The 12,104-nt window shown below is 44.3% G+C and overlaps 1 protein-coding gene across 9 annotated transcripts in view; it reads left to right on the top strand.

The window, feature by feature from the left end:
- PASD1 (PAS domain containing repressor 1) overlaps positions 1 to 12,104 on the top strand; it is a 98,095-nt gene that overhangs the window by 69,880 nt on the left and 16,111 nt on the right. For 6 of the 9 annotated variants that reach the window (XM_050310220.1, XM_050310216.1, XM_050310215.1 and 3 more), the window contains exons 2-10: positions 262 to 353; positions 1,844 to 1,900; positions 2,745 to 2,899; positions 3,631 to 3,722; positions 5,568 to 5,657; positions 6,730 to 6,850; positions 7,990 to 8,103; positions 8,772 to 8,890; positions 9,685 to 9,767. In XM_050310220.1, coding sequence (XP_050166177.1) covers positions 1,869 to 1,900; positions 2,745 to 2,899; positions 3,631 to 3,722; positions 5,568 to 5,657; positions 6,730 to 6,850; positions 7,990 to 8,103; positions 8,772 to 8,890; positions 9,685 to 9,767 — 806 coding nt within the window. In that variant the 5' untranslated portion in view covers positions 262 to 353; positions 1,844 to 1,868. Of the gene's footprint in view, positions 1 to 261; positions 354 to 404; positions 1,029 to 1,843; positions 1,901 to 2,744; positions 2,900 to 3,630; positions 3,723 to 5,567; positions 5,658 to 6,729; positions 6,851 to 7,989; positions 8,104 to 8,771; positions 8,891 to 9,684; positions 9,768 to 12,104 lie in introns of those variants that run through there. The other 3 variants (XM_050310214.1, XM_050310212.1, XM_050310213.1) reach the window with 2 other exon arrangements.

Here is a 12,104-nt window from a genome sequence, read left to right as displayed (position 1 = left end):
GCTTTTTGCACATGAGAGGTCACATTGGCTTTCCCAGGCTGCTTCTGTGGTGGCTGTAGTGCCCACAGATATAGTTCTCGGCCAGGAGCCCAAGAACTTGGTCCAGCTCCCACTGCTGGAGGCTTTGCTGAGCTTCCATCAGTCATACTTGAGCATGTTTCTAATTTGTGGTGGTAGACTTTTCTCAGATTGAAGTGATTGCTGCTCTCTAGGATGTCTTGCCTGCAACTGTGTTTTAACTGGACTTGCTTTTCATTCCAGGATTAATTTTTCTCCGTCTCTATTTACATGGTGATAAGAAGTGCTAAGCCCACTCTGTCAGTCTGGACTGATGAATCTGAGGAGTAGAACAGGTAATTTCTAATTTGGCTTGTAGCTTTTGGTGACTCAAGCAGTAAGAACCACTCCCTCCCCATGGAGTGCATTCATATTTTGGAACAAAAGAATCCATACAGTTTCTTCTGCCCAGGTCGTCTGCAGGGAGGGAGATCCTTGCCCTGGAGCAGGGAAGGAAGGATAAAATTTTGTAGCTTTTACTGTGAGCAGCATCTTTGGTGTCCTGTCAGTTGTGGGTGGTTTTATTTTGTGCTCCTTGTATAGCCGCCAAGTTGTTTGAGCTTGGAGTAGTCTCAAAACAGAAAAAATCTTTTGGATGTACCTATTGAAAAATGCTCCTTGGGTGCTGGGCAACGTGGGAGGGGTTTGCAGGGAAAGTGCTCGCTAGAGGTGGAGGCAGATTGGTGCTGATGCTGGTTAGGGTGTGGTTTCCTTTTTGGAGGTCTCTGAGGGAGGTAAAACCCAGCAGAGCTGACCCAGGCGACGCAGCATGGAGTGACGGCAGCTGTCTCACCTGCACCCGCCTGGCTTCCCGCCCCTCGGACTTAGCTCATCTGAGTCACAGAAAGCAAAGCACCAGTGAAGAAGTTACACTTGTGTTGATTTTTCCATCATTTAATGGGGCTCGAGAGCACTGTGTCCTTACAGGAAGTTGTTGCCAACTGTTCTCCTTACCTGTGCTGCAAGAACAGGTAAGGCGAAGGCAGCAGCTCAAAATGGCTGTTCTGATGTAGGAACATATAGAATCCGGGGAACCCAGGTCACATTCCCTTCTTTTCCTTGCTTAGTGCCAGGTGAGGAAATTTTAATTTGAAGTCTTGGGTGTGAACCCCAATGCTAGGACGCAGCTCAGATGATGGGGGGGGAAGTCCACAGGCTCAAGCAGCAGTCATTGGCTGCAGGATGCTTTGGATGAACCTGTCTACCATATCATCTCTTAGATATCCTGACAGTACCCTGCTTGGCCTAATACTAATCCTTTAGGGGATTAGCACAGTTTCTTTCTTTCTCCTATGTCCTTCCACTGGGAAAGAAGTCTCAGATGTATTTCAAGCAGTGCAGTGCTTGAAATCAACTGGCAGCCTGTGATTTCCCAAAACAGGGCCAGGCGAGGTGCTGCCTGGTACAGACATCAGTGTCAAATCGGCTCTCACATTTGCAGGGAAGATGCTGACTCCTGTGCAGAGTGAAGTGCTTCAGCAGGATTCCCTATCCTGGTGCAGAGGGGAGTACAAAGGCAGGTTGAAGGGCTGCTGGCTTGCAGCTCTTTCCCTCCAGGGTCGTGGTTATTGTAGTTGTATGGGAGTGTAGCTAAACGGCTTCACTCCTCAAGCCTCAGTAGCTGACCGAGCAAGCAAGGAAGTACATAACAAGAGTGAAGTTTGGGAAAGGGAAGATTGAAACATCCTGGAGGCTTTAAAGTACAAACCAGTAAGCTCCATATTTTGATATTCTTAGCAAGATCAGGAAATATATTTCGGTAAGTATTTCTGTCTTTTCCTTCCAGAGCCCTGTGTTGTGTAAACGAACTGATGGATGAAGATGAGAAGGACAGGGCAAAGAGGTATGTCAGGATTCATGCCTGGAGGAGAACTGTAAATGCTGTGTTGTCCAGTGCTTGACAAAGGACTTGACAGTACTGATGTCAAAGCCCCCTGCAGTTTACACCACATAATTAAGTCACCATTCTCAGACTTCTCATAGTGTTTGCCCACTCCTACCATGGGTTAATCAACTGAGTGGTCCTTAAATTACATTGTTGTGCCCTTAGGATCTCACGTTATCCCATGATAAATATTTATTATCTTGATGCAGGACTTCTGACCTGAGATTTTATTGGCATCAAGCAGTACTACCCACCTGGGATATAAACTTAGGGAGTAGTCCTGCTTTAGCACGGGTATGAGTTAGTCTCCCATCAGAGAAGCATTTGGCTCAGTTCTAATTAGTCATCATACACAAGTGCCAAAACAGAGATGGCTGTGAACGTAAATGCTGGATCTGAGAACCTCCAAATGCCAACTAGAATATGAATGGAAATGCTTTCTGCATACCAAACTCAACCTAGATCACAGGAAGCATGTATCATCATTAATACACTTGTAAAGCAAATTAATTACTCCTGCAAGATGTTGTATGAAAATAGGGTTCTCTCAGATACGAGCATTGGAAAGAACACTGAATGGATTTGCTTCCTCCTTTATCATTTTTAATGGAAGGGAAAGCCCTAATGAAACATTCTTAAATTGTATTAATGTGAGCTGGAAACTAGTGTTTCTGGCTGGAATCTGTGTTTCTGCAGCTAGACTCGACACAGTGTTTTGCAGGGACAGGGCAGTTTGCCTCACCCTGGTTCGAGCTGCAGCTCTTTCATTCTGCTTAGTGGCATTTATGTTCCTGTCGCTCAGGGCATCACGCAACAAATCTGAAAAGAAGAGGAGGGACCAGTTCAATGTCCTCATTAAAGAGCTTTGCACGATGCTGCAGGGCCATGGCCACCCTCTCAAGATGGACAAGTCCACAATACTGCAGAGGACCATCGACTTCCTACAGAAACAGAAAGGTACTGGAGGCTGCTGGCTCTGCATTTGCCCAGCAGACACTGAGTTTCCACTCAGAAAAGGAAAACTCTTTTTCTCAAGCATCTCAGACCTCCAGAGAGAGGCATGAGCCTAAGTGAGGGGCAGAATAAGGCACAGGAGTTGGCCTCAGGAAATGGGCTAAATTGCTGACCAGTTAAATGCAGATAGATTTGAAAAGATTCTCTTTAATGCAGAGACATCTTTTCCATCAATGGTCTCCACATCCCCTGGCCTGCTTTGCACACTCAAACAGAGCATAGGGAAGGAAAAACTGAGGAACAGCACCCACTACAAAAGCGAGGGGAAAGAGGATTCTATGCCATGCTCCCAGGTCTCCTGGATTAGGAGATGACTGGGTGCAGCCTTTCCTGCTGCCTGGGCACTCCTGAGAGCCTTACTGAAACAGCTCCAGAGTCACAGACACCCCTTGCTCACAGGAATGCTCTACTGCTCTGAAATTAGTCCACTGACCATAATTTTTGAAGGATATATTCAGACTACCCGAAATGTCTTCATTTCCCTTTCTTGATTTCTAATGTATTTGTATTGTGATGGCATAGAAAACGACTGTTGCATGCAAGAAGGGTTTGTGTGAAGATCTGTGGATGATTCCTCTGAAAGCCCTCTTTAAAGAAATCTAGTGTTACTTGAAAAGGAAAAAAAAATCTAAGTAGCATGAGTCATGTTGCTTTTTTGATGTTTTCTCTTTAAGAAATCACAGCACAGACAGAAGCCTGTGAGATTAGACAAGACTGGAAGCCTTCATTTCTTAGCAACGAGGAGTTCACCCAGTTGATGTTAGAGGTAAGAAGAAATTAAAGCTGCACAGATTAGTGAGAAGCAATCAGTTCAGTGGAGTAGTTCAGAGATGCACAGTTCCTTTTCACCTGTAGGTCCCAATGCTAATGATTTCTACTCTGCTGGCACATACAATACAAATCTGACAGAGACCAGTGTGCTAAATGTGCTTTGCAGACACAGAATTAAAAATATGATTGCTTCCCCTGAAAGATAAACGGCTTTTCATTTAGGAATGGAGTCTGATTTGGCCCAGTTTTGGCCTGGTGAGAGAGGAAAAAGAGAATTTCCCATCTCAGAAGAGCTGCTAGAGCTAGCAGTTTTAGGGAAAACTTGAAAGGACCTGAAAAAAGCAGAGCAGCTCTCTTCCTCCCACATCCCATTAGCCAGGCAGCTTCAGCTCTGCTGCCTCTGCAGCTGCTTGCTGTGAGCTGCTGTACTTGTGATGCGAGTGCTGTCTCTTGTGCTTGGATTGCTTGGATTGCCTTTAAGTGCATTCAGGAGAACAGCTCCGATACTCCCACCTCTAAAATGCTTCACTGGTCTAGAAACACCCCCCAAGCCTGCATTTCTCCTTTCTTAAGGCTGTGGCTCTGGGTCTGTGCTCGTGCTCCTCTGGCAAGGACATCTCCTACCCTGTGTGGGCAGCTGCTGCTCTTTGCCCCACCAAAATAAGGGTGTATGCTGGGCTGAACTGGGAGGTGCTGCAGTGTCTTAGTTACTCCTTTTCATCAGGATGTCATGACTCACCTCCCTGGAAAAGTCTGTTCATTCTTTCTGGGAATCTCTCTCACCAAACAAGCTGCTTGTTCCAGCTGAATCAAAACAAATTCCCCCCTTAGATTGCAAAGTGGCGGGGAGAGCGAGCCCTTTAATAATTGCTGGCTTGCTGGACTTTGTTAGACTTACCCAGTTAAGCAGTTTGCTTGAAGTCACTGTTTTTTCTCCCAGAGAGGACTTATTTTGAGCAAAGGCAGTGAGGTGGGGGCAGATGGTGAGTGCTGTATCTTTGGCTCCCTGTATCCAAGGTGCAGAGCAACCTAACAGTGTCTTTAGAAGAGCTGGCTTTGTGCACGGTGCTGGCCAGCTATTAAACCTCCCAGATCTTGATGTTAAAGAAGAATAGGGACAGACACTGAGTAAATGGTACAAGGAGATGTTGTGAAGAACAGGGAGAACACTCAAGGAGGAAAGCACAGGCAGTGACTTAAAAGGGACAGAGAGCTTTGACTCTGGGACAGAAATCATTGCGAACATGAAAGGGGAACAAAACAAGCCTTAAAATTGTTTTGTCACTAGCCTTACAAACCAGTACTTTAATCAAAATAAATAAGGCTTTAAATCTTCTCTATGTTGTCCATAAATTGCTAAAAATAAATCATTGTATCAATTTACTATCTCTCCTCATCCATCCATCCATCCATCCATCCACCCATCCATCCACAGTGCTGGGTTTGCTGTGATGATATCTACCATCTCCTTACGCACTGAGTTTGTTAACTCAGTTGTGTAACTCAGAACACATAATGAAGCGACTGAAGTCACTGGGATTGTGTGGGTGTCGAAATTCTAAGCATCCCTGTTTTGCTTCATGTTAAATAATTGCTCACTGGGTGAAAAATACAAGTCAATTTAACAATAATGAGCAAATAAGAATATAAGAAGAATGTTGAATTAGACGGCATGTATAATTTTTGGTTTCCCACATTGAACTATCATTTCCATGATTAGCTTCTGCTAAATTTAGGCTGTTAGAAGCATCACTAAAGAATCAATTAGTCTATTATATTCTAAGTTGTTACCTTGCATAATTATTTTTTTTCTTCTTTTTTGTCTGTCTATTATCATTAGGCACTGGATGGCTTTCTCATTGCTCTTACCACTGATGGGATTATTATTTATGTATCTGATAGTGTTTCATCTCTGCTCGGACACTTACCGGTAAGTTCTGACCACTCAACATGAAGCTCATTCCCCTCCTTGGTGCAACCTGTCATTGCAGGCCTGGGGATTGATTTTGTCCCACCAAAGAGGCAACTGACTGGTGTGGGGGTTAACCAACAAACTGTTAGGTAGTTTCTCAAGCTTCCTGTGAATAATAGATTCTCTCTCAGGGTCTGTGAGTTATCTAAAAAAAAATCAGCTGTGCAAAATCACTGTACCCGTAGCTCATCACTTGGCTGCACATCTAAAAGATGGTCTGGGAGGTGTCCAGCCAGGTACATTGAAAATGTTATGTTTGTGAAATCGGTGCTGAAGGTCTTTTTAGATAATGTAAATATTATTTCAGGACTAAATCTATGCTCTTCTGATGACATTGGGTTTTCCTACTTCTATCCCGTAGTCTTGAGTAACAAATGTGTGGCCTCAGAGTTTTCTGGGAGAATTTCTAGAAACCAGTTAGCTGTCAGGTGCATAAATTTCAGCTTGGCCCCTCAAAAACATTTTTCTCTTTATCTGGTGCCAAGCATGAGGCACCAACAATTTGAGCACATGGTTAGCTGAATGTCCTGGTCTGCAAAGAACAAATCCACGCTGACATTTTGGTAGAACCCCTTTAGTCAGGATGTGTGGGTTGATCAGCACTGAATCACTTGCAGGTTAAGCTGATTTTGCCAGATGTTCAGCCTAGAAGACAAATAGAGGATGTGAGGAGGAGCTCTCTCACTTCTGTCATGCTTCCAAATGAAAATGCTTCAAATTTTCATTTTGAAATGATACTTATCATCATGTTACATTCCTGTGGTACCAGGGTTTCTTCTCCTACTTGCATCTCCCTGAACTGAGGGGGCAAACTCTGGGACTTGTTCAACATTTTAGAAATAGATATTAACCCTGGGGTAAAATAACCTAAGGGCTGTGTTCTGCCCTAGATCCATCTGCAGATTGACTGGGCTTCCTTGTCTTAGGCATCAGCTAGACCAGGAGTGTCTGTGCTCTGCTGTGGGATGAAAAGGTGTGTGGTTGTGTCAGGCTGTACTGCTGAACATGACAAAGCATTCTTTTGTATCAGTCAGATTTGGTGGACCAAAATATATTAAACTTTCTGCCTGAGCGGGAACAGAGCGAAGTGTACAAGCTCCTTTCTCCACATGTGCTCATGACAGATCCTGTTGCAGCTGATTTTCTAAATGGTAAGCTCTGCTCTTGTCTGTCGGTCAGGGAAGTTTGCCAAAGATGAACAGCTCCCAGGGGAGCCTGCACAGGGTTCTCCAGCTATTTAATTCTTCTGCCTGCCACTGCTGTTTTGCTGCATTTGTGGGTTTTAGTGCACCACATCATCTAATGTTCCTATGTGTTCCCAGTACTTGCTCTTTGATTTGGACAGTCTTTGTTTTGCTGTCTGCTTTGTCCCATGGGACAGTGAAGTTGCCCTCACTAGATGTTTTTCCTCAGGTGGGACTGAACCTGAGGAAGGAGTGAGGGCTTAGGGAAAGGAAAATGGTTGGAGAAATCTCACAGGGTTTTGGCAGAGCCTGTGTTCCTTAGGAAGCTTGCATGTCTCAGGGCACAAGAGAAACTCTAATGTAACTTAAGCATCAGCCTTCCTATCTGAACAGTCCATCCAGATCTGTATTGCTGGCTGCTGTCCCACGCTCCAGAATGTCTGTTTCTCCTAGAAAACATCCCCAGCACCAGAGCAGGCAGCAGCATCTTCCTGTCATCCACATTTTACCAAGCCTGTGTTGGCATCCCCCTTTCCCAGTGGGTTCACCATGGCTGAGCAGGACTGGTGCCCCGTGAGCATCAGTGGGAAGTTGTGCTGCTGATGCTCTGCCCTGAGGGTGGTTTCCCCCTGGCTGAAGGCCGTGTGGTCTAATCCATAGAGTTCAGACTTGGGGCAGAAAACTGGATGAGAGCTTGGCACGGTGCCCTCCACTCTTAATGGAGAGGCTGAGGGTGAGTTCAGTGCCCTTTGGATCTGGGTCCTATTGAGCAGAGCCAGAGCACAGTGCTGCAATGGCATGTAACTGCTTTGCATGAAATTCTGCAAGCTATGAAGTCAGGGGAAAATCCCCCTGACTGGTGTAGCCAGGGCTTCACACCCAGAGTACTGGAGTGACTACAAAGCCACGGGAGAAAGGGTGAGAATACATTTCCTTAAGCAGAACCAGCTGATAATTGCTCCTAGTATTTATATATTTACTTTGGGGTTTCAAGAGCATCCCAGCAGGGTTGGTGTAAGCACCTAGATAAATTCAGTATGTGAGTGTGCTAAAGTGCAGACTTCTAATAACATTGCCTGTGTCTCTCTCTCTTTCTCTCATTTCAGCAGAAAAACAAATAGAGTTTTGCTGCCATTTAGCAAGAGGCAGTTTAGATCCAAATGAACCCCTGATGTATGAATATGTGAAATTTGTAGTGGATTTTAAATATTTTACTCATGGTAAGTTACTGCTCCAGCCTACCTTCTTCACCTCTTTCCTTTAAATTGTGTCCTGATCTGTAGCATCCTAAAGACCTTGTTTCAGCTGAAAATGCCCTGTAATTGTCAGGGATGAAATGAGCTGTGGATATATTGAATATGTTTTTGATACAAAAGTGGTGATGAGGCTGTAGATCAGAGGAGTGCACTCTCCTGCATGCTGTGCCTAAAGCTGATACCAGACTGATAACGCCTCCAGTTGACCCACTGCCAATTGCAAAGCAGCCTACTCATTCAAATAACCAGTAAAACATACTGTTCTGTTTCACTCGTGGCACTGAAATGACACTTTACAAAGATTAAATAGTTTGATATACCTGTAAAATCCTGAATCTTGCAAATGGTGACCTGGAGAAAGGCTGACAGGTAGACTGCAGCTGCACACTCTGAGCTGCTCAGAGCTGGGTTACAAAGCTCCCCTGCAAGCCAGGGATAGGTGGTTATACAGCCCTGTAACTTGGAGCCTAAAGGGTCATGCTTTACATAACGTCAGCGTGTATCAGTGTGGCATCACTTTGTGGGTAGGAGGAGTTGGTTGCTGGGGTGTCATCAGTCACTGTACCTGTCTTGACATGAAAAGAAAGCTCTCCTTCCTCTTCTTCTTAAATAAATTGTCTGGTTGTGTCTAGTGCCTACACCCTCCTGTAATGGCTTTGAGTCAGCTATTGCACGAGCTTTCAGGTCAGCCACGGAGGAGCAGATTTGCCTCGTCGCGACTGTTCGTCTCGTCACGCCGCAGTTCTTAAAGGTGAGAGCCCTGTGCCCGCCTCTGCCCTCTGTGTGGGGCTCAGCTGGTGCCCGCCAGTGGAGCTGCCGTGGGCACTCCATGGGTGTGTGGGAGCCGGGCTGCAGCAGCCCCTCGGGGAGCAGCACGGGGTGTCTGTGCAGGGATTCAGTAAAGAGAGGACACCGCTGTGCTTGGGAGTGTATTTTGGAAAGGTGAGGAATGAAGCGGGAGCTGCTTTTGAGAAGAGCTGGTTGTGCGATGGGATGTCCCAACGCAAGCACCAAGATGAGGTGAGCTTGGGAATTTGCAACCTTCAAAGGCGTGCATCCCGCCACCCTTGGTGTAAGGAAGCCACCTGCACCTTGAAACAGTGTGTCATGGTTGAAACCACGTTTCCTGGGCTCTTTCTGCTAATCTGTAAGTGTCCCGTGGTGCAATGCAGTTACGACAGGGATAACGACCGTAGGTGCTGCTTGCTCAGGAGGGCATCAGCCAGCTCCGTTATCCATATTCACATGCCAATATTTGCAAAAAACTGGGGAATTTTGCCTACAGAGTGCTAGATGAGACCCTTGGACTATATATCCTAGCTCTGAAATTCAGCTCAGGGTAAATTATTCAGCCACTTTTCATCAGTTCGTGCATCCATAAAACAAGGCTTATGTATTCCTTAGAGGAAAATAAGTCAAGGACTTTATGAGCACTGCATTTTGCTATGGTTTATTATATCAACAGGATGCATCCTTGGTCTTGATAGCAGGCTCCTTTTGTCACTTCACAGAATTAAATGTCTCAATGTGCCAACTGTTTTGCAGGAGCTCTGCAACGTTGAAGAGCCATGTGAAGAATTTACATCGAGGCATAGTTTAGAATGGAAGTTTTTATTCTTGGACCACAGGTAAGAGATTTGGGTTTAATCACAGAAGAATAAATAAACTGTAGTTTAAAAATAGGAAACTTTTTGTGTAGCTTTTGCCAGAGATCCCAAGAGGAATAGCTCTAACTAAGTGCGACTGAGTAAGTAACACTATTGTGAACTTACTAGGCATCCTTAAGTGCTTCACTCTTTTCCATATTTTAGGCAGGTAAGAAACTGTATAAAATGATGGAAAACATCTAGAAAAATGTCTAACTTCACCAGGATAATAAGTCATTGAAACTGAGCAATGTCAGTCCTGTTCCCTGTATGGGTTTAGTTCTTTTGTTCTACCACTACATCTTCCAGGCATCCTTCTAAGTCTTTTGTGGTGTCAATAAATTTTTGATTTTTCGCCTTGAGAAATGATGGCATTTATGAAAATAAAAGAAAAAACAGCAGATTCTAAGATTTAATTTATATTAGTTTTTGACAATGCCATATGGTGGGCTAGGATTCAGCTTGGTGAATGAAACAGACTGGAACTGCTTTATTAAGCTGATTAATATAGGATTCATTTTCTTCAAAAGAAGCTAGAGGGTTTTATTCACTCTTTTACTTCTCTTTATTTGACATGTATGCATAAGCACGTTGCAAAATCCTACCCTTTCCACTATCCCTCGCCTCATGAGCTGTGCAAAGATAGTAATTACTAGAAATAGAAGACTAGTAAATAAGGCTGTAAGGAAAAAATATCTATGAGGAAAAAACCTAAATATCATCTGCACATTTAGAGCAAGAAAGAGAGAGAGCAAATATAAATTATTATTAATTTATAACTTATTAATTTATTAATTTTATAACTTTCATTTGTGTAATACACAAGATGTGTCCCTCACACATCATATTTTAAAGCATGGAGGAACTGGCCCTGTGACAGCCCTACAGTTGATGCTGTGTGGTTTGAGACAGTCAGATCATTACTGGTGTATGGAAATCTCACTGGAGTGGCTTTGTTGGACTTTAATTGGCCTGTCCAATAATGCATGTTTTCAGAATCAGCTGAATTAATGTTAAAGATGGTAAAAGAGCCCTAAGCCCCTTACCTCACTGGTGGAGTGAGCTGCTGTGTCCCAGCAGCTCCTGTGAATAAGGTGAGCAGGAACTACTTTGAAACCTGACAAAGAGTCTTCTGATGAACCTGGGTTATGACTCAGAGAGGAATCTCCGTGCTGGGTGCTTGCAGCCACTCCAGTCCCACTGATATCCCTGGCGAGGAAACCATTGTCACTGAGAGGAAATTAAGCTGATGCAGATGCTGAGGCAGAGCTTGTGACAGCCCCAGATGTAAGCAGTGAGCCCAAACCCAAGAATGAGCATGAGATCGTGGGGGTTGTCTCATTTAATCATTGATTCAAACTGCTCTCCAGTACAGTCTGCAGGGTGCTGTGAAATGTTGCTCTTTCTTGCTTATTTGCATCAACACAGGCTGCCTGATGCTGAGATATGCCATCAGCAGGGGCAGAGGGTTCCCAGCAGGAGCAGGAACCGGGACCTTTCCTATCATGATCACAACTTAAAACAGAGTAAAGATAGATAGTGCAAAAAGGATTCCATAGATCTGGATAAACATGAGAGAAACAGGAAAAATCTGTATTCTGGGTCTATCTGTAAATATGTGTAGAGGAAGAAAGCCTGTCAGCTTTGATAATGATCTATTCCTCTTCTGCACTGTGGTACTGTTTCTATTTTCCCTTCATTTATTAGAAGAGTGCATCTGAAAGGCTCTCTGAAGACTGTGCATTCCCATTTGCACAGCGAGTTGCAGGTCTCAAGGCTGGAACTTAAGCTAACAAAACACTTTTAAATTGCTCCACAGGCAAGGCAGCTCATTGTCAATGAGAGATGACAGATGAGGAACATTTTGTGGTTGCTTTCTCATACAAAGAGCCCTGGCAATATTCAGGAAAGCATAATACTTTCCTGATCAGCTTAAGTGTTTATCTGATGTGCATCTCAAAGACATTATAGTCTTGAATAGAAGTATGTCATTAAAAATAGGAGAGACAGTGATGCATTCTGCCAAAGTGACAGCAAGGAAGGACACTTTCATAAATACTCATATTATCATCGTTAACAGAAATCTGGGTCACGTGAGGGAAAGGAACACAGTGCTCTATGAAAAGTTACTTGAATAAATAAAGCTGCATTGTGGCAGAGACCACTGTGTACTCAGCACACTCTGTTTCAAGAGGTTTGCTGTTGAGAGGAGAACCGGCTTTCCCAGCTAACCCCTTGTGCTGGGACTCAGGAGCTCCTGCTCACACCCTGATCCTCCAGGGACTGCTGTTGAGCAGACCCCTAGCTGTCCTCTTTTTC

The sequence above is a fragment of the Myiozetetes cayanensis genome, unplaced genomic scaffold (genome assembly GCF_022539395.1).
Source record: "Myiozetetes cayanensis isolate MyiCay16 unplaced genomic scaffold, myiCay2020 scf15, whole genome shotgun sequence".
Taxonomy (NCBI): domain Eukaryota; kingdom Metazoa; phylum Chordata; class Aves; order Passeriformes; family Tyrannidae; genus Myiozetetes; species Myiozetetes cayanensis.
The sequence above is the reverse complement of the archived record's forward strand: the minus strand, read 5'-3'. Positions and strand labels throughout refer to the sequence as shown.